The sequence below is a fragment of the Manis pentadactyla genome, chromosome 9 (genome assembly GCF_030020395.1).
Source record: "Manis pentadactyla isolate mManPen7 chromosome 9, mManPen7.hap1, whole genome shotgun sequence".
NCBI lineage: Eukaryota > Metazoa > Chordata > Mammalia > Pholidota > Manidae > Manis > Manis pentadactyla.
The window spans coordinates 72,487,420-72,509,929 of NC_080027.1; the positions used below are offsets into that span (position 1 = coordinate 72,487,420).

General features: G+C 45.8%; 2 protein-coding genes across 2 annotated transcripts in view; one reads left to right on the forward strand and one right to left on the reverse strand.

The window, feature by feature from the left end:
* The first annotated feature begins 1,080 nt into the window (after positions 1 to 1,080).
* On the forward strand, positions 1,081 to 13,340 carry RCN1 (reticulocalbin 1). Its single transcript, XM_036891688.2, has 6 exons — positions 1,081 to 1,601; positions 5,668 to 5,861; positions 6,834 to 7,012; positions 8,375 to 8,435; positions 11,120 to 11,319; positions 12,207 to 13,340. Exons 1-6 carry the CDS (start codon positions 1,123 to 1,125, stop codon positions 12,312 to 12,314), a joined length of 1,221 nt encoding a protein of 406 aa, XP_036747583.2. The 5' UTR covers positions 1,081 to 1,122; the 3' UTR covers positions 12,315 to 13,340.
* An 8,668-nt stretch (positions 13,341 to 22,008) lies between these two features.
* Positions 22,009 to 22,510, reverse strand: part of LOC118915649 (uncharacterized) — a 169,730-nt gene continuing 169,228 nt past the window's right edge. Inside the window, exon 3 of the mRNA XM_036891689.2 lies at positions 22,009 to 22,453. Within this exon, the coding sequence (XP_036747584.2) occupies positions 22,069 to 22,453 (385 nt within the window). The 3' untranslated portion in view covers positions 22,009 to 22,068. The remainder of the gene's footprint in view (positions 22,454 to 22,510) is intronic.

Genomic DNA, 22,510 nt, shown 5'->3' on the forward strand with positions numbered 1-22,510 from the left:
GCAAAGCTCTGGGAGTCCAACTGTCCAGCGCTGTTGGGGTGGGCTCCTCCATTCAACAACAGTTTTAGTTTTCTAGGGATTCCTTATCTGAGTCTCACAAGTAAGGCTTCAGAAGACCCATGAATTCTGTGACACTTTAATCAAGCACCCATGTTAGCAGCTGTACATGCTTATTTCTGGAAAAAGGTCCATGCCTTTCAAAGAGTCTCAAAAGGCTGGGATACAAAACGACGAGTACTCTAGACCTACATCGTCCAATATGATAGCTACTAGGCACACAGAGCTATTTAAGCTCAATTTAAATTAAAATTAAATTTTCAATGCCCCAGTTACACTAGCTACACGTCTAATGTTCAACAGCCACTACCTATTGGCCAGCCCAGACCTAGAGCACTGCCATCACTGCAGAAGGTCCTACAGAGCTGCTCTGTATTGGCATTTCTCCAGATTCAGCGTACAGACAAGATTTGTTTGAGTCATGCACGGAGTGCTTTTGTAAAATGAGTTGCCCTCGTTTAGAAATGAAAACAGACATCATCCAACATCCTGATTTCTTCTGGGAAAAGGGACCAACTGCCAGTTTGCGGCCTGCACTTCCCCTGGCAGCTGGAGAGCACTGGACTGCTCAGTGTAGAGGGTCCCTTGGTCTTACTGCGTTACCTGCTTGGCTCTCCTCTCACACTGGAGTTTGTGACCCCTTGTGAGCCTCGTTTCTAGGGGAACTTGCCCACTCTGGTCTCTTTTCACTCTCCTGTGTTTGGAACCAGATTCCAAGTTTGGGCAAGTGGGGTTGAATTTGGCTTAAGAGCACATCTTGAGGCGGGGTCCGGGGCTGAGATTCGGGGACCCAGCTGGGAGTTGGGGAGGGGCTGCGCCCCTCTCCATTCTATTCTCCGGAACTGGAAGAAGAGGGAGGGAATTTTATTCCGAACATCTGTTGCTTGACAAAGAACTTCTTCCCCGTCTTCTAAGAGCCCTCCAGTCCCCGGCCCAGTACGCTGGGCCCGCCCCTCGCGACGAGGTCGCGGGGAGGAGCGGAAGGAACACCCGAGCCCCGCGCCCACCACCCCGGCTGGCGACGTGGCTCGGCGGCCGCGGCCTCCCCCCGCTGCGCGGCGGCCAATGGGGCGCGTGAGCGGGGCAGCCGGCGCTTCCCTGCCCGCGGCTGGGGCGCGCCCCTCCGCTCGGGCGCGGGGCGGGCGCTGGCTAGGGGCTGGCCCGTCCCCTCCCCCGGCCAGCCCCAGCCCCAGCCCGGCCGGCGCGGCCGCGCGCGGAGCCCCCATTCCCGAGTCGCCGCTCGGCTCGCTCGCTCCGTGCCTGCCTGCGGGCCGCTCCCTCCTCCCGACGATGGCGCGTGGCGGCCGCGGCGGCCGCCTGGGGCTCGCCCTGGGGCTGCTGCTGGCGCTGGCGCTGGCGCCCCGGGCGCTGCGGGCCAAGCCCACGGTGCGCAAGGAGCGCGTGGTGCGGCCCGACTCGGAGCTGGGCGAGCGGCCGCCCGAGGACAACCAGAGCTTCCAGTACGACCACGAGGCCTTCCTGGGCAAAGAGGACTCCAGGACCTTCGACCAGCTCACCTCGGAGGAGAGCAAGGAGAGGCTGGGGTGAGGCCGCGGCCCGGGCCGCGCTCGGGGGCGTCGCAGGTGCCCTCGGGGCCACCGGGGCTGGAACCCCGCAGGGCGCGAGTCGCAAAGCGAAAGCGAAATCGTGCGCGCGGATCCGGGGGCGGGGCAGCCAGGTGCCCTAGGGCACCGGGACCCTGGCCTGGAGATCGCCGCCGCGCCCAGGCTGGCGTGGCTCCCTCGGGGAGGCCGGAACGTGGCAGCGGCCGCGGGAGCCCGGACGGCGAGGCCCGCCCCCTCCCCGTGGTTGCATCAGAAGGGAGGGGGTGGGTGTACAAAAGAAGTTTGTCCTCTAAAGACATGAGTTTTTCCCCACCCTCGCAGTTTCTCTCTTCTCCCCCCATTCCCCGAGAGGAGCGTTTGACACACTGCTAAGAAGGTCTGAAGGATGAACAAAAATGGATAAAAGATGAAGGGGTCAGATAAAGGAGAGGCTTGATTCCTGGGCTGCTTCCCTGGCCCGAGGCAGGCGTGTTCTTTCCTTCAGCCTAAACGCCCCATAAATCTTAAGTAGGGATATAAAAATCCTGTTGTTAAGAAGAGAGGGGCATTGGGGAATAGGTAAAGGAGATGGGCATGGAAACTGGTCCCCAAGTTTCTTTTTGCAGCATTTGCAGTGGCACCCAGTCCTATGGCTGAAGTCAAAAAGCAGGATGGTCTGTAGGCAGATCGTGAATTTCACTCTGGAAGGCGGTTGAGTCAGGAACAAAACCTGGGAAACAAAACTTTGGTATCTCAGTGCACCCTCTTCATGTCCCCTGGGGAGACATTTGACATTGTGCAAAGGTATCTGGAAACCCTTCCACAGAGGAATCAGCAGCCAGCCTGGTCCCAGGTGGAGGCTGGGCTGGGAAGGGTCCCATTAACCTTGCCAATGGGCACCAGGCTTCCCTGAACCTAGTTCCTGGGGGTGGAGGATCTTCATGTCCTGCTACAAAAAAAACACAGCCATCCCTGTGCTGGTGGGGGCTACCAAAGGCCAATGTGGCTGGTTAGAATATGAGGCTAAATTATACCTATTGTGTAGGTGTACCATCTGCCTGCTTTGATAAAAAGACTTTGAAATTCAAAGTCACCTCCAAACAATCACCTTTTATTTTTCAGAGAAGTACTTTCTCTTCTTGTTTGAGACTTAACAATGGGGACCATTGATAAATTCACTCTATTGTATTGCTTTGAGGCACTTGCAGACTGATTTATTCTGGGGCCCTGAGTGTCTAGCAGCCATTTAGAGCACTGTCATGGGGAAGAAAGAGGAGGAGAGTTTAGGGTGTACAGTCCTACAGATTCCAGTTTAATGTCTTCGTCATGACCAGTAAGCCTAGTGGTGAGAGCAAGTGCTAATGGAGTTGGTCTGCATTTGATCCTTGTATGAACACCTTCACTTTATTCATTTATTTATGTAACCAACATTTGAACAGCTACTGCAGGCCAGGCACCTTGATAGATACCTGGCAGGTATGAAGATAAAAACCTTACGGTCTTAGTCCTCAAGTACTTAAAATCAGATGTGGGGGGTGAGACACAGGCAGACACGATGCATGATTGCTCTAATGCTCACATGTAAAAACTACAGGGACCACTTCCAGGGGAAGGAGCGCTCAGGCCTCAGGCTGGAGAGAGGGACTTAGGGGTTTGGTATCATCAACTTGATCAGAGCTTGTGGGGTAACTCAGAGGTTGCCAGGTACACAGGCAAGGGCAGGCATTCCTGCAGGGAAAAGAGCCTGCTTATAAAGGCTTTGAAACCTGTTCTGGGGCTTGAGGGGTATTGGGACAGTAAAGGGATAGGACATAATAAATGGGAGGTGGAAGTGGTGGGGAACCTAGGGCAGAGCAGGAAGGACCTATGAGAGGTGGAGATTAGATGTTATCCTGTACATGGTCAAAATGTCATCATCCCAAAAACTCTTTAGAAAAAAGTCAGACTGGCAGTAGGGCAGAGAACATAACTGAGGCACAGATGGGGAGACCAGAGAAAGGGCTAGTGACCATGAGGGCATGAACAAGGCACAGCCTGGTCCAGACAGCAAGAGAGGGTGAACACAGACACATGTGGGAGGTAGATCTGGCAGTGCTTGCTCTGAACAACGTGGGAGTGGGGGAAGGAGGGAGGAATCAAGGGTGACATCTGGGTCTCTGGCCTGAGCCACCAGATGGGTAGTGAATACACTGCTCACCTGTCTTGGGCTAGCAGCAGGTAGGGTTGGAAATACCGGGTGCAGTATGGGACCAGGCAAAGCATGAAAAGTCACATCTGTATCCACAGCTCCTGGTGCAACAGTTCCTCGAAGTCAGCTGCTGAGGGAGGAGCGTGGCAGGATCCAGACACCTTTATCACCACTAGCTGACCATAGCTTTGGGAAACACCTGTGGAGACACCTAGGCCAGAGGGCTACAAAGTGGAGACCCATAGGCTGCACACAGTGACAAACATGCCACACCATCTTAGAAAAAATATGAATTACTTGCCAGCATTTAAAATCTGAGTGTTTTCATGCACACATCCCACTTTCTGGTTTTTCTTGACACCATGGACTTTTTTTCCCATGTGGCAGTCATTGTCCGGAGCAAAGCTGGGCAGCCTTGTGGGAGGCCAGTAGGGGTCTCCAGGTTGCCTTAAGCTCTACCGGGAGGCTCTGCTCTTGTCTGTAACCTGCTGGGTGTTTGCTGAGTTCTCCATCCTGTGCTTAGTGAGGCAAGGCACACTTTCTCTCCTTTATTCCTCACAATGTTCCTGGCAAGGTAGGCGTTCCAATTTATAGTTAGGTAACTGAGACTCAGAGCAGCTGTGAGTTCCTGGAAGAGGGTTTCCCTCTTTTAGTCTTGAGATCTGTTAAAATTATAAATGAAGGGGCATGTTAAAGCTGATAGCAATGTTTACACTTGACTGAGGAAGAGGAGCTTGGGCTACCCAGGTTCAGGTAGGAGATGGAGACTTAAATAATAATGAATTCATTTCCCATGTCTCCTTAATCAAAGAATAACCATCAAGCAAAACTTATATTCACAGTGAGAAAGTGTACCCACTGAATTGACAGAATTCTAGCCAAAGCAAAGAAACAAATCCTTAGTAGCCTGTATGACCTCATCCCAGGTAAAGGAACTCCTTGGGTAAAACTTTTTTAAACATTGGATATAGCTTGTAGGTGCCCTTGAATTTCCCTACACAGGGTGTCCCCAGGTTGGGACTCTCTGGCCTCGAGAAAGACGCGGGTGAGTTCCCGACCTGATGCTTGCTCTGGTCTTGGATCTGGGGTGCGTCAGTGGAGTCGAGTGGGAAATCGCTGGAACCTGGGCCAGCTGTGGAACAGGAGACACCAGTGGACACAGAGGTCTTCACCGGAGAGCAGGCGTTTAGGCTCCTGAGCTGCTCAGCTGGTCAAGTTTCTTGAACAGGTTCCCTAATGTCAAGGCTCTTTCATCCCTAACATTTTATGCTTTGTCCAACAAGATCTGGTTTCTTCCTGTTTTAAGTTTCAAGTCTTTAAGTCTAAAGTGGTGACATTTAGAACACAAAGAATTCACTTATGTTTTGGTTTATGTAGAATTTTCCATTTCTTTTGCATTGGACCTGGAGCCAGAAGACATAGGTAGGTTCTTACCTGAGATGTTCTAAATACTAGCTGTGTGATCTTAGAAAAGTCATCCAATTTCTCTTGGCCTGGGTTTCCATTACTCTAAAATGAAGGAGTTGGACAACATCAGGAAAGATTGCGGAGTTTCATTGTACAAATCACGTCAAATCAATCGATAGTGTTCGACCACAGAGCACTTGTGTTGAATGTGCTCAGGTTTATCATGTAGGTTTATCAGGACATGATCCACTTGTCTGCCATTGGCACTGGGAGTGGGTGGGGGTGGTAAGGCATACATCCTTGGTAAATGGGAACTTTGAGACCCTTTCCAACACCATTGGATCACTGATTTTATTTCAATTGTTTATGCATTTTAGATTGTGCAGGTATTTGATCTTTTCTGGATCAGGATCACATAAGCCTTGATAATAGCCTTGTGGGTTGTTCTTTGTTTTGTTTTGTTTACTACAGGAAGATTGTCGATCGTATCGACAGTGATGGGGACAGCTTTGTTACCACCGAGGAGCTGAAAACCTGGATCAAACGCGTACAGAAAAGATACATCTATGATAATGTTGCTAAAGTCTGGAAGGATTATGATCGGGACAAAGATGATAAAATTTCCTGGGAAGAATACAAACAAGCTACCTACGGTTATTACCTAGGTAAGAGGTGCTGCAGGGGCCGTTGCATGGCTGGGGCCTGCATAACATGCTCCCTCATCATACCTACGTGCTCAGGGAGATGTCACCAGCCACTAAGTAGAACCTGCTTGTGTAGTATCCTCCTCTGCTTGTTAAGAATGTACCGAGTTGCTTACTCTGACTGAAGCTGTAGGTGGTGAGTGTGAGGTGGGGTTGAGGGTCTGATAAAAAATTACTTAGGTTGCTGCCCAGCTGGAGTTTACAATCTCAGAGGCACACACAGAGAACAAAGCAGAAAGGCCGTGTGTCTGTGGGACAGTTTCAGAGTGCTGCCGAGTTGCAGATAGCAAGGATGGGGTGGGCTGGGGCAGCCAAGGCAGGCTTCTTCCTGCTGAAGGGTAGTTTGGGAGCTGGGCCTTGAGAAATGGGTATCTATTGAGAAAGTGAAGACAAGTGGGGAAGGTGGGTCAGCTGGAGGGGCAAAGGTACGGCAGTGCATTTAGCAATAGGCAAGGTTTGGACATAAGACCTGCATGTTTGGGGGAATAATGAAGGGGTGTGTGCAGACCCACATGTGTGGTAGAAACAGCAAGGAGACCAATCTGAGGAGAACTAAGGAGCACACACACAGCCAGATTCAGGGAGATCTTGAAAGCCAAGCAAAAACATTTAAACAAAATGTCATGGGCCCTCAGGAACCTCTGCAGGTTCTGGATCAAACAATGATATAAAAGCAGACTTCTGCAAAGGTGAGTATGGTATTCATATGGTCTAAAGTCTGTACTTTAACCACTTGCTTTAATGCCCTTTGAGGGCCTGGATTTGGGGGGGAATAAAGGAACAGATGCTAAAGGTATTCTGAAATAAAATGTTTCAAAAACTTGATAGGTCAGGACCTTTTGTCCCATGTGTAGCACTTGGGCACGAAGGCGAGTGACCTGGGGTAACGCCTTTCTTAGCAGCGCAGTGTAATATTCTTGCGCAACCCTGCAGGAAATCCCACAGAGTTCCATGATACGTCAGATCATCACACCTTTAAAAAGATGCTGCCACGTGACGAGAGAAGGTTCAAGGCTGCCGACCTTGACAGTGACCAGACAGCCACTCGGGAGGAGTTCACTGCCTTTCTGCACCCTGAGGAGTTTGAGCATATGAAAGAAATTGTGGTTTTGGTAAGATAAAGAGCCAGGACAGGGGGAAGACAAGGGTGAAAGAAGCTGTGCCAGCGCCTTGTCCCTCCATCCAAAGAGAGAAAATTCTTCAACCTGATGAGAATTGGGGAAGGACTGGGAAGGGGAAATACACTGAAATCCCTGTTTACCCAGTAGATCAGCCAGGGCAGGCTGGCTGCTGTAACAGAGAGCCCCAACCTGTCTGACACATCAGGGCTTATTTTTCGCTTATATCAAGTCCAGTGCAGATGGTCCCAGTCAGGTGGATCTTCGGGGCGGTTCCCCAAGTGCTACCAGATAGCCAGGCTACGTCTACCTTGTACTCTACCATCTTGTCATCCTGACAGCCAGCAGGTAGAGAGAAGGAGAGAGGGAATGAGAAGAAGGCACAGTCTACTTTTACTACCAGGAAAGGAACCATCCTTCCTTTTACGTGCCACCGGCCCCTCCTTGCCATGGTGAGGCAGGACATACAGTTTAGATGTGTGCCCAGAAAGAGTAAAAGGGTTTAGTGAGCAGTGATGTAGTTTCTATCCCATTTTCAGCCATGAAGGAAGTAGAAAAATATTCTGGAATGGCATGCATAGGATTGTTGACCATAAGGAAGCTTAGTAAGACCAGGGCTGGAAGGACACTCCTCTAAGGAATATTTTCAGAGGGTAAAAGGATTAGACCCTAGTCTTTGAGGGTGGCTGAGCTTGTAAGGCCTCTGGGTGTAGTTGCTTTCCATAGTGTCTTGTAGAGTGCCAAATGTCTTTATTTTCCATGGTAATAAAATACATTCCATCACCCATTTCCTGGGCAGATACATCCTGAGCCGGTTCCAGCAGCTTTGAGAGTGGGAAGCAAGTGGCCAAAGCTTTTGTTTATGATCAGCTTTGGACTATTTGAGTTACCAAGTTGGTGGATGGGTCCACTTTTGCCTCATGCTTTATCTTCATATTTTTCTGAAACCAACTCAGTGTTCATGGCCCATTTAGCACTGGAATCTGTTTTTGAGATTGTCTAGCTGTTCTCAAGCTGGACTCCTCCCAGGTACCCCCGGGGATGTTGGCTGGGTGGTGAAGATGGCTGGCCTCGCAGAGCTTTCTGATATAATCAGAGCACCTCTGGGCTTATAGGTACATTTTCATTCTAAGAGTGTTCTGCTCTTAAAATTGTGGGGTGGGAGAGATAGGATAGAAGCCACTGCTTATTTTTTCTAGGTAAGAAACTAACACCCAGGGAGGTAAGGAGATGAACCAGAAGTCCCTGAGCATTCTGCCATACAAGCCAGACCGAAAGGAGGACAATAGAAAGAATTCCCAGATTTGCTTAGAGCACCTAGCCATCTTGCATTCCCTTTTCCTCTTTTCTTCCCAGGAAACTCTGGAGGACATTGACAAGAACAGGGACGGGTTTGTGGATCAGGATGAGTACATTGGTGAGTGTGGCCTGGAGTCTTGCTCAGCTGTCCCAGCTGGCAGCATGCCTCCACCCCCTTGTCTCGCTGCTTTCTCCAGAGGTCTCCTCTAGCAACAGCTGCAAGCCTATAGGTGCCACTCCTTTGCCCTCCCAGTAGAGAGGGACTTGTCACACTAGCCCTAGCAGTGCAATGTCAGGGAGGCATTATTAGTCCTCAGGCCGTGGAGAGGAGACCAGAAGGCAGGCCCTCCTCTAGGCTCTGGGAGGTGTCCCTCACCACACTGGCTAGTTTTACCTGTGCAAAAGGGGACTGGAGATCCCTAGGTGGACAGTGAGGTGGGAGCATACAGTCTGACCACACCTTTAGTCAGCAGGGCCTAGAAGCTCTGTGTAGATGCAGCTGTGTTCAGTGGAACTGTTCACACATGCCCAAGATCTCTGCAGAAGGCATTCGTTCTTAGGTAACTCCTCTTACAAAGTGCACAGTTGCCCCATAATTAGCCATTTTGTGCTTCTAGTTTTTGATCCTTTCATTGGGAGCACTGTACCTAGCAGTTTGTTCTGATGGGCTCTACTTAAGCAACATCATAAGTAGGTTTACTGGTATCTGAGCCCTGGTTGAATGAAGCTCCAGTTAATGCACCTGGGTCAGAAGCCACCCTGCTGGTAAGAGCCCTTCCCTGCAGCCCCGTAGCCCTCCAGGCATGCACCAGGGGAGACTGCCACTCCATCCTCACTGGCTGCTCCTTCAGTGCTTTGGCGTGTGGTCCAGCTGCAGGCTGCCTTCTCACGACAGCTCTTCTTCTCCAAGTCTCAATAAAGTAAAAGCTGGACAATCATTTGAGGGATGGGATGTGTCTCATTTTTGTATACATATTTAATAAATGCAGTTAATTACTTCTCAAAGTAAAACTAGAGCCCAACTTGCCATCATTCTATGGTCTGTGGTTGTATTCTCTGCCACGTTGTACATAAGAACAAATGCCTTCAGTAATTAAGAGCAAAGCTTCTTCTGATCATTCAAAATTATATTTGTTCTGAAGAGCTGAGTGCTGTTCTGTGTCTGTGGTAACAGACAGGTAGCTCTTAACACAGTAATTAAAGTGATCTTAGTGGCACTACCTTTGTAGAATAACAAATGCTGACAGCCCCCTTGTCAGTGTAAGCCGCAGAGCCTTCCTTCTGCCTCGTGCATGTGCAAGGGAAGGTTCAAAGCCGTGGACCTCTCACCTTGACAGTGGTGATGAAATCAGAATGACAGAAGAGGCTGATGGATTAAAACAAGCAATGTAGCACTTTTGATTAAAAGTGTGTGCTCTTCCTGGCTCGCTGGAACTCTGCACTGAAATGGTACAAAGTCAGGCAAAATTCTGAGTCGCTTTGCCTAAAAGAAACATGCCATCTTTATACTGGACAAAGGGAGGTGGAGGCATTGTGCTTGAAAATAGGATGCTGAGCATCTCGCAGTCAGAGAGGCCCCAATGTATGAGCTTGTCCATCAAGTGACTTCATTTAGGGGGAGCTTTGTGTTTCAGGCAGGAATGATGGAAAACTGGTGGTGATGTGGTGTAGAGAGAAGAGCACTGGAATTAGGAGTCCTGGCTTTTCCACTTCCTAGCTGTGTAATCACTACCAGTCTCAGCTTCCTTGTCTGTAAAATGGGAATACACAGCAGCCATGCGTGCAGAACTGCATGAAGTGTGTTAGCATGTGAAGCATGTTAGCATGTGACAATCCTTTCTCAAAAACATGTGCAAATATCAGGTGTGGGTTTACTTTGTGGCCGAATCAAGGGTTTTGCCTCTCATTTTGTTTTTTTCACTGCCTGCTCCACCACCTGACATCCTCAAGATGTGTTTGGCAGTCTCTCTTTTCACAGGGTATCTCCCTTTTCCAAGAGGATCTAGTGACTTAGCAAACTATGCATAAACTTTGCCTACTTCTTCCTTTCCCTGCTATTTTACAAAATAAGGATAATGACCTAGCTTACAGAATTTTCATAAGGATGGAATAAAAAGATACATGTGAAGCCTTTGGAAGTGGTATAAACAACATGGGAATGAGCACTGTGGTTAAGACCATGGGATGGAAGCCGAGTGCCCATGTTCCTATGTAGCCGCAAGTCCATACTAGCTTTGGACTTGGGTTAAGGCTGTGCCTCAGTGTTTTCATCTATAAAGGAGGAAGAATAACAATACTTCATAGGATTGTTACAAAAACCAAATGAAAAAAAAATGTGTGTAAGTACTTTCTACAGTATCTGGACTATAGAAAGTGGTGGTGGTCATTCTACTGGTTTCCACCTATATAGTGGCATTTTGGGTTGTAGAGGGCTTTCACAGAAAGTGCCCCATTTGTTCTTCCTAATAAGCCTGTCATTTGTAAATGATCACCTCCATTTTATAGACAAGGTAACTTAAGGGGCTCTGTCACTGCATCAGGTAAATCCCAATCACTGAACTAAGATTCATCAGGAGCCAGGATTCATCTTCCGGCTCCTACGCTCAGTTCTTTCTCGTCCACCAAGCAGCCTTCAGAGCAGGGAAACCAGTGCCCCACTGTCCTCGGGAGATGGCCACCACATGCCTGGGTCAGGTCTCCTGATTGGTGATTGCCTTCCACAGACTCAGGAGGTTAGGTTTTCTTTGACTCAGGTTGCCACTTGTCTTAGTAACCAAGAACAGCCTTAACCTTCCCTCCTAGCGGATATGTTTTCCCACGAGGAGAGTGGCCCTGAGCCAGACTGGGTTTTGTCAGAGCGGGAGCAGTTTAATGAATTCCGGGATCTGAACAAGGACGGGAAGTTAGACAAAGATGAGATTCGCCACTGGATCCTCCCTCAAGATTATGACCATGCACAGGCCGAGGCCAGGCACCTGGTGTATGAGTCGGACAAAAACAAGGTATTTCACATTCTTCTGGAGTCGTTCCTTTAAGGGCAACAGTTTACATAAGATTAATTCTGCTTGCTTCTTCAGTGACAACATTGGGTGCTGCCTGTCCTTACCGACTTCTCGTTCTTGACCTACACTAGAGACTTGTAAACTTAAGCCAAAACCATGATAACCCACTGTGGTTTCCTTAGGCCCAGACATTCCTGGATCGTCTGCTATGGGCCACATGTGCTTTCACTCCATGACCTAGGAGCACGGCAACAGTAACTGCTGTGCACAGAGCATGGATTTAAGAGATATACCCTGCATTGCCCTAGGACAAGTTTGTTCATTCATTCAACAGCAGACATTTATCAAACATCCGTGATATGTCAGGCACAAGGAAGGCCATCCCATTAAAACCCAGACATCCTCAGGCAAGCTCACGCTTCTAGCTCTGATGTCCAGTACTTCAATACCTATTGATAAATACCAAAATTAATGAATAAACAAGATTTAGGAAGAAGTTCTGCCGCCTTCCGCTTTGATCATTGTTCTAAGTTCTCAGGAACATTTTGCAGTCAGGCCATAAAAGGGAAGTAGAATTCTTCGGGTCCTGTTTTGAGAATGCTGGCACTGCTTGTAGACATAATTGGATTCCAGCTTCTGAATTCCTCAGGGACTTACCTGGTATATTTTAGGATATATTTTAGCACAGCTTTTATAGCAAGAGGCTGTTTCAATTTGGGGTTTTGCAGGGCAGTGATGGTAGATGAAGGAGGTACCTGGCAGCTTTTTAATCATTAAGTGTAATAATTTAAATGTTACAAATCAATGAAATAACATGAGCTTCATGTTGAACTGTTACTCAGAGTCAACAGAGCTTCTGTGACAGAGCTCTTTCCTCTCTCCCACAGGATGAAAAGCTAACTAAAGAGGAGATATTGGAGAACTGGAACATGTTTGTTGGAAGCCAAGCTACCAATTATGGGGAAGATCTCACAAAAAATCATGATGAACTTTGATATACAAACACCGTAACAGGGCAGACTGTCATAGGCTTTCCTTATTGTCTTGGATGGTTGCTACAGATATCTCATTTACAGCAGTCATGTCCCTAAAACAGCAAGTTTATAACATCAGATTGTAACTAAAACTGTTTTTCACTCGGTATTTCCTGGAAAATAGTTGTTGCTCTTCTTTCAGTAATCTCTCTCCACACTAAAACCTTTGTAAATTATAATGCTTTATGGGGGGGATACATTGCTAAAACATTTTAGATTTTTCCATTAAATGGAAACTAAAGGGGAATAAAATTAGAAAAAGCCCTATATTCAGAAGTTGGCTGAAATTGGGGACACAGGCAGAACATGGAGTAACTGCTATGTATTTTAACTGAGAATATTTTACATTTGCCACTGTTGAATAGTTAGTGAGGAAAAGTTCTGATTAAGCTACAGTGGTATCATTCTTTGTAGGCTTATTCAGAGCAAGTCTAATATTTCATATTTTTCCTTCTTGACTTTGTATTCTGAGCTGTCACTGTAAATGGTATATAAAAAAACCTCTGCATTTTTCTGTATGGACCTGCTAATGTGCACAACAAAACCCCATCTTTGTTTGTTTTTGTTTTTACAATAAGAAGAAATTAAGAAAGATAATGTGAAAAAGAAAGGGATTTTTGAGGTAGAGAAAAGATGGATGTCAGGCATTTAAAGAACTATAGGAAAATGATAAATTTTATGCTTGAGAAATTATTCTTGACATGTAAATGAGGTAGGTCTGACCTTTGAAAAAGTGAATAGAATCACAGTCCATTTCCTCAGTGATCATCAATAGGAACGAGGAGTGGGATCCTAGGGAAGCCCATCCAGTGGAGTTCTGGGACCTTCCATGACCCTTGGGCCACCCCAAGGACTGCTTACATCATGGAGTTAAGACAAGGTGATTTCCAAGCCATTGGCTGAACTGGCTGGAACAACTTTTACAGACTGAAATTCCACCTTCTAAGTACAAAGTGAATGAAATAAAGGATCACCCTTAGGATTTTCTACTGTGTCCTGTGGTGTCTGACTTCACATGTACTATCTGTGACATTATTCATTTAGAATTAAACAGTGGGATGGGATTATGAGATTACAAAGGTTCTGGGCTTTTTGAATCCAATTACAAGAATGTTCAGAATATACTCATATATACTTAATAAGCATATTCTTCCTTCTCTGTGCTATTTAGGGAATCTGCAGGTCATTACAACTAAGATCTCTCTAAGAGATTTTAAATGGAAGGAAATCCAGACTGCTCACCAAGGCCTGTGAGGCCCTCCGGTATCTGGCCCCTCCCTGCCTCCGGCATCACCTCACCACTCCCCCTTCCCCCTCCCACAGCCAGCCCTGCTGTCTCCCCAGGTTGGACCCTTTGCACTTGTGGCCCCCTCAGATTCAGAACGCCCATCTCCCCAACCTTCGTAACTCGAATAGTGTCTCCCAATGGGACCTTCCAGACTCCGTCATTTTAGGAGTCCCAGTTGAACCCTTTATCTCATTTCCCTGTTTTATTTTCTTCTTGGTACCTATTGACATTTATATTTGCTTTCTTGGGCTGCCATAAAAATTACCACAAAGTGTGGCTTATACAACAGAAGCTCTCACAGTTCTAGAAGAGAATCTGAAATCAAGGTGTTGGCAGGGCCATGGTCCCTCTGGAAGCTCCTGGGGAGAATCCCTCGCTTTGTCCAGCTTCTGGAGGCTCCAGGTGTTTCCTGGCAGTGGCTGTATCATGCCACCTCTGCCTCCACATTATGGCCTTTTCTTCCTCTGTGTCTCTTACAAGACATTTGTCTTGGATTTAGGGCCCACCTGGATAATCCAGGATGATCTCATCTCTGCAATGACATCTAAGTAAGGTTACAGTCACAGGTTCCAGGGGTTAGGCGGTAAGACATCTTTCAGGAGGGTACCGTTCAACCAACTGCACTACGTGACATCACCTTGTTTACATCGTCCATCTTCCCCAATATAGAATATGAGCTCTATGAGAGCAACAGTTTGTGGCCCATTTTATTTACCGCTGTTTTCCAGCACCTAGAACAGGGGAGCATAGCCTACAGTAAGTATTCTGTAACTATATGCTGAATGATAATGAAAGATGTTACCTTTAATCAAAGAGAATATTCCTCAAGAAAAAGAAAAAGCCTGTAAAAAATAAAATAGCTGATTAAAGATGGTGGTGTGAGAGGACAGACAGAGGAGGCTTCCTCCTAAAACTGGATACAATTAGAAAATATAGTTGGTGCAACTAATCCTGAGAGAGCAACAGGAAAGAGGATGGCGCCAGACTGCATACACCTGGAGAAAAGAGCAGACCTCACGGAACGGGGTAACGTACCAAAGCTGTGGCCCAGCTGGAACCAAGTCCTTCCCCCACCCCAGCTCACCGGCGGGAGGAAGAGAAACGAAGGAGGGAGGGAGTGGAAGGCCTGGGACTGCTGAATACCTAGCTCCAGAGATCTGCTCTGGGAGCACAAACCTACATTTCATGGTGCTTGCATGACACTCTCATGACTACTGAGTTGGAAAGTTAATACAGGCAGAATTCCTGGAGAGAATTCCAGCCACTTGTGGAAAGCAGGGATCCATATCCAGCTGCTCTGGGCGAAACGCTTATACCTGTGTGCTCGGCCCACTGGTTCAGGTAGTGGAGACAGGCACAGCAGCCGGGAAGCAGGGAACAGCTCTTTTCTCCCCCCAGGCACCAGTACCGCTCCCCTGCCACCCCCAACATTGCTTCAGGGGCTGAACAGCTCCAGAATCGAGCTTCTGGACACTAGAGGGCGCCATATACAAATATGAAACGCCAAAGAAATTTGGTCCAGAGTAAAATTATTAATACAACTCCGGAGAAAGATTTAAATGACATGGACCTTACGACTCTTCCTGAAAGGGAGTTCAAAATTAAAATCATCAACATGCTAATGGAGGTACGGAAAGATATCCAAGAACTCAGGAATGAATTCAGGTTGGAGATCCAATCGCTGAAGAGCACAATGGAGGGTATTAAAAGCAGGTTGAATACAGTAGAGGAGACGATAAATGAAATAGAAACTAGAGAAAAGAAATACAGAGAAGCTGAGGCACAGAGAGAAAAAAGGATCTCTAAGAATGAAAGAATATTGAGAGAACTGTGTGACCAATCCAAACGGAACAATATTCGCATTATAGGGGTACCAGAAGAAGAAGAGAGAGAGAAAAGGATAGAAAGTGTCTTTGAGGAGGTAGTTGCTGAAAACTTTCCCAATCTGAGGAAGGAGATAGTCTCTGAGGCCATGGAGATCCACAGATCCCCCAATACAAAGGACCCAAGGAAGACAACACCAAGACATATAGTAATAAAACTGGCAAAGATCAAGGACAAGGACAGACTATTAAAAGCAACCAGAGAAAGAAATAAGATCACATACAAAGGAAAGCCCATCAGGCTAACATCAGACTTCTCAGCAGAAACCTTACAGGCCAGAAGGGAGTGGCATGATGTATTTAATGCAATGAAGCAGAAGGGCCTGGAACCAAGAATACTTTATCTGGCAAGATTATCATTTAAATTTGAAGGAGGGATTAAACAATTTCCAGATAAGCAAAAGCTGAGAGAATTTACCTCCCACAAACCATCTCTACAGTCTATTTTGGAGGGACTGCTATAGATGGAAGTGTTCCCAAGGTTTAATAGCTGTCACCAGAGGAAATAAAACCACAGTTAAGAAAGTAGAACAGCTAATTACTAAGCAAATGCAAAATTAAATTAACTATCCCCAAAGTGAATCAAGGGATAGACAAAGAATACAGAATATGATACCTAATATATAAGGAATGGAGGAGGAAGAAAAAGGAGGAGAAAAAGAAAAGAACCTTTAGATTGTGTTTGTAACAGCATATAAAGTGAGTTAAGTTAGACTCTTAGATAGTAAGGAAATTAACCTTGAACCTTTGGTAACCACGTGTCTAAAGCCTACAATGGCAATAAGTACGTACCTATCGATGATCACCCTAAATGTAAATGGACTGAATGCACCAATCAAAAGACACAGAGTCACTGAATGAATAAAAAGCAAGACCCGTCTATATGCTGCCTGCAAGAGACTCACTTTAAACCCAAAGACATACACAGACTAAAAGTGAAGGGATGGAAAAAGATTTTTCATGCAACTAACAGAGAAAAAAGCAGGAGTTGCAATACTTGTATCAGACAAAATAGACTTCAAAATACAGGAAGTAACAAGAGACAAAGAAGGATATTACATAATGATAAAGGGGTCAATCCAACAAGAAGATATAACCATTATAAATATCTATGTGCCCAACACAGGAGCACCCACATATGTGAAACTAACAGAATTAAAAAGGGAAATAGAATTCAGTGCATTCATTCTTAGAGACTTCAACACTCCACTCACTCTGAAGGACAGATCAACCAGACAGAAGGTAAGTAAGGACACAGAACCACTGAACAACACCATAGAACAGCTGGACCTAACAGACATCTACAGAACGCTACACCCAAAAGCAACAGAATACACATTTTTCTCAAGTACATGAAAAGATGCTCCACATCACGAATCATCAGGGAAATGCAAATTAAAACCACAATGAGATATCACCTCACACCAGTAAGGATGGCCAGCATCGAAAAGACTAAGAAAAACAAATGTTGGTGAGGATGTGGAGAAAGGGGAACCCTCCTACACTGCTGGTGGGAATGTAAGCTAGTTCAACCATTGTGGAAAGCAATATGGAGGTTCCTCAAAAAACTAAAAATAGAAATACCATTTGACCTGGGAATCCCACTCCTTGGAATTTACCCAAAGAATACAACTTCTCAGATTCAAAAAGACATATGCACCCCTATGTTCATCGTAGCACTTTTTACAATAACCAAGACATGGAAGCAACCTAAGTGTCCATCTGTAGATGAATGGATAAAGAAGATGTGGTATGTATATACAATGGAATACTATTCAGCCATAAGAAAGAAAACAAATCCTACCATTTGCAACAACATGGATGGAGCTGGAGGACATTATGTTCAGTGACATAAGCCAGGCGGAGAAAGACAAATGCCAAATGATTTCCCTCATTTGTGGAGTATAACAATGAAGTAAAACTGAAGGAACAAAATGGCAGCAGACTCAGAGACTCCAAGAATAAACTAGTGGTTACCAAAGGGGAGGGGTGTGGGAGGGTGGGTGGGGAGGGAGGGGTATTATGTTTAGTACACGTGGTGTGGGGGATTATGGGGGGGAACAGTGTATCACAGAGAAGGGACATAGTGGATCTCTGGCAACTTGCTGCACTAATGGACAGTGACTGCATTGGGGTATGGGTGGGGACTTGATAATATGGGTAAATGTAGTAACCACATTGTTTTTTCATGTGAAACCTTCATTAAAGTGTATATCAATCATACCTTAATGAAAATTTTTTAAAAAATAAAATAAAATAAAATAGCTAACATTTGCTGAATGAGAAGTTAAATAATTTGCCCAAGATTCCACAAGGGCAGGATGATCTCATGTCAAGATCCTTAATTACAATTGCAACAACAATTTATCTAAGTAAGGTAGGGCCTTAGTCAACTCCAAGTGTTCCTGGCTCCAGAATCTCTGCTGGTTAGCACTAAGTTACACTGCTTCAAATCTCCGTATCGGATATGTGTTCCCTTTATTTCTTTGCTCACCCACAGTGTATGATTGTGTACTCAAGAAAGGAGAATAACACCGCATACCTAGTAATAGGCAAACACTTTTTTTTAAGCAATGAAAACCTGTCTTTTAAAAAATGAACAAATAATATCATGTAACCTAATTATAAGCATAACACTTTTAAAGGTGCTACCACTATTTTTCCCCCAGAAAGGGGATACTGGTTGATTCATTGAGTTAGGCAAAATATTAAACATATTTTGAGCACTAAGTTTTTCCTTTCAAGTCAGTGCACATAAGAAGAGAACCCTCAAAAGGACTAGTGCTTCAGGGGCTGAATTTAACACTATTTAAGGAAAGAAAACCTTGGCTAGGGGACATAACTGTTAACATGGTGATTTGTAAAACCTGAGATTTCTAATAGGGTCTGACTGCTTCAAGGAAAACATATTTTGTTTCTAGGTAACATTTCAAGTCTGATTATGGACAAATGCTACAAAATTGATCTGTAATGGGAAATACTGTAATGTCACAAAGCATTATTTATATGCTTAATGTGACTGAAAACATTAATTGCTAGGAGCCAAAATCTGTCCAAACAAAACATGAACACACATTTTGTACCTCTTGTCTCTTGCTGTAGGTTTTCGAAAGAATCTGTTATAAAAAAATGTAGTTAGAAAATCAGAAACACCTGAAGGTTTTCTTCACCTGTTTGGATTATTGTAGATATTTCTTGTTAGCAAAAGCACAAATCATATCTGCTCAGAAGTGCCCAGCAAACAATGCTACATGGTTACTTGTTAGCAGCTCAAACATCTTGCGGAATGAAGTGGTGAAGGGCCAATTGGGTTTGGGGTCTTTTTTTTAAGTCTTTCTAGGTTATTTTGCCACCTTTCTAATAAAATCTGGATTCCTCCTAGTACATGCAGCTAAGATTTGGCTCTCTCTGTAGTCTTAAAATGAGTGCTAGAATTTCCTGCTAAAAATCAAGGTAATATTTGCTGATTTGGCTCAAATGCAAGTATTAAAAATTTGAACAGTGGAAAGATTGTCATCAGTACTTAAATTTATGAGATCAACATGAACTTGGAGCTATTTCCAAAGAAACCATTTGCACTCTCAGTTCTGGTCAGTTCCAGGGTCTGAGACTGGGGAAACATCCCCTAGATATAATGCACCTGACCATCCCATGTGTTCTATGTATATCTGTAATTGTCCTCATATGAAATAGAAAACAGTGTGCAATACTCCACTGAGTCACGTGAAAGAAAATGAATGTAAGGATTGGTTACTTTCCTACCTTGGAGGTGTTTGTGTCCTGGGAGCACATAAGCATTTCTTTTCTCCCACATGAATACCAGTACTACACGAATATGAGCTGTGTACCAAGCACTATGTCACACACTCACATTTCTCATACAACCCACAACAACCCTTGGAGGTTGGTACTTGGAAGAAAGAGGATGAACTGGTCTGTCCTGCGGTAACTACCCTACCATCTCAGTGGTCTAAAGCAACAGAGGTTTAATTTTTGCTTTTGCAAAGTCTGGTGTGGTTCTGGGCAACTGTCCATGGCAACTGTGGTGTGGGGACTCAGCAGTGTGTCGCTACATCCCGTGTCCAATGCAGAATCAAGCACAGGCATGCAACCAGGGTCACTCCTGAAAGTGACCCATGTCACCCCACACTCCCTTCAGTGGTCAAAGCAAATCACGTGGCCACATCTAACTTCAAGGGAGCAGGCTGTTCAATACTACTATTGCTCAGTGGGTATGATGAAAACCTTGGTAACCTGTGGAAACAGTATTATTTTTCTCATTTTACAGATGAGGTAACTATAAGGGAAATAGTGCCCAAAGTTATACAATTTATATGTTTGGTGACAATATGATTCATTGTCCAGACCAGGATACCTCTGCCAATGAAAGAGGGTAGTTTTGATCAGTGCCTCCCTAAATCCTGGGCATCCAGTCCTGCCTACTTTGGGATTTAGAGCCCCACTCTGTACCTCCTCTGCTGGGATCTTCCTTCTCCTCCTGGGTTGAAGAGTCCATGGCCCAAAGGGTTTTGCCCAGCAGGGCTGTGGTCAGAGCACCACTTCTAGGCCAGGCCCCAAGTCCCTGCAGCAGCTCAGAACTCCCTGCCCACATAACTCTAGGCCTCTTCTGGAGCCTGTGTACCCCTGGGAGCATCTTCCAAAGGGCAGAAAAAGCCCTTTTGTGCACACACCTAGGCCCAAAGAACCTAAGGGCTGGCTGGTAGCCTGTTTGAACATGCAGGCGGGGGTGTCCACACACACATACATGGAACCCCTTGGAAGAAAAAAAAAATAGTCGAGTGACCCACTACCATTTTCTACTCTTATTCCCACCCTGGGGCCCACAGGAATTAGGGGTGAGCCTGCCATGATGTGGGACAACCAGGACTGCCTTGGGAAAACTGGAACATGCCGTTCCTTCATTTAGAAGCAGCAGATCCAGGCCACAAATCCAGGTTTTTCTAATGCAGGACCCCACTCTTGGTGAAACCGCCACTGGCATTACCACAGTTTTAAAAATCAGTGGCAATGCATGGTGTGATTTGAAAATTCAGGACCACTGGGATGAGATGCAGAGTTAGTGGCATGGAAAGACAGGGCCCAAGGCCTGTCTGGACTGAAGCTGTAGCTCTGCCACACGGAAGTTCGGTGATCTTGGCAGGTCACCTGCCTCCTAAAGAGCCTGTTCTGCCTGTAATCATAATAGCCAAGTTTCCCAGTAGTTACAAGTTTCCCAGTAGTTACAAAGCTGAGGTGAGATAATACACATGCAGAACTGGGACTGCGAAGCGAGAACCACAAAGGAGGAGTTTTCCCTGATGACCTTCCTTAGCAGGTCAAATGCCAGAGGTCAGATGATCAGTGCTGACAAACACCAGGCTGCTAGTCAATAGGCTTTCCAGAGTTTTAGGATTCTTGTGTGAAGTGTTTTTAAAACCTCAAAATTGATCTATTAGTAGGTGAAATTGAATGGATTCAATGACAAAGGACTAGCATTTAGCATTGTTCTTATCATGGGGAGAGTATCCCAAAGCTATTTATGTGTGGCAGGGATTTGGAACTCAATTCAAAAGCAGATCAAAGAGTCTCCTCACATTCAAAGAACATTCAGGGACCCCACTGAAAAGGGTCACTTGGGGTTATGTTTTCAGAGGAAACTGAGGTCCAGAGAGATTAAGCCTGCAGTTTTCCCTTTCTCAGGACTGATGCAGAGGCTAGACTGAACTCCTTCGCCTGCTCCAGTTGTTCTCTTTAGAGCCTCAACATTTTCATCTGAAAAATGGCAACAAGAACCCCTACTTTCAGAAGAGTGAGGATTAATTAAGATAACGACCACAGAGCACTTGGTGCAGGCGGCCCTCAGTAATTAACCATTTTTATTACTGCACCAAAGTAGGGTCGTTACATGCTTCAGCATTAAAGATTTTTTTTACCTCATGGTTGCTTTTAGATTTCATCCCATGGCATGAGTGACTGATGGAGGCTGTGGATTTATCAGAAAATTGTCAAAGGTTTGTTGTTTTAAATACATGAAAGAAAGATGTTTTCTTTTTAAGTTCACATCGTTTTTTTTTTTAAAGGAGGTCATATAGTTATTAACTATAAGAAGCTGAGGAAGGAGTCATATCAGATTAGTGATCCCAAGCCACAGGAAGAGGTGGCCAAGCTGCTAAAATATTGGAGATCGAGATGCATGAAGAGAACACTCCCAGGAGACTTCAGAGTCAGATCAATTCACTAGCTGAATGACTTTAGGCCAATTACTTCCACTCTGCAAACCTTTTTCTGTTCTGTAAAGGGAGATAAGGGCAGTACCTTCTGCACTGGGTGGTTGGCTGTGCTGCTCTGGTGTAAAGCATTTTGCCCCAGGCCCGATGCAAGGAGATGGCTGACCAGTGGAGCCAGAACACTCTGTTTGAACAACTTTAGAGGAACTGACACTTATTATAAGGGTAAAAAATATATGCTAAGAAATCAAAAGAAATTCTTGAGAGAATAATCTAAACTTTATTTTCTGACAGGCACAGTTCCGCCTACAGATGATTCACGCAGAAGCCCGGCACATCAGCCTCAGGAGCCCGTTCCTGAAGTCGTTGGGAAGGCCTGTAGGCTTGCTGGTGGCTGGATTTACAAAAACATGGACTGAAGACCTGGTGGTGCAGGTCAACGCAGCAAAATGCGCCAGCTTGGGGTGGCCAAGAAAAAATCCATCAGTGAGGTCCTGGTGATCTACTGAAGGCGACTTCTTGGTGGGCTCCGGTGGAAACAGAGCAAGGCGGTAATGCATGCTGGAGTGACCCACCTTCTCCACGGCCTGCGCAGCCACTGGGACCTGAGGAAAGCCGATGGGTCTGTGGAAGGTGCACTGATTGGTCACCATGAACCCCACCATGGGGGACGTCAGCAAGCCGGTTTTCAGGCCACAGTACCTAGAAGTTGAATCACAATGCTTATAGTCCTGGTCACCATGACACTCTCTCCCAGCC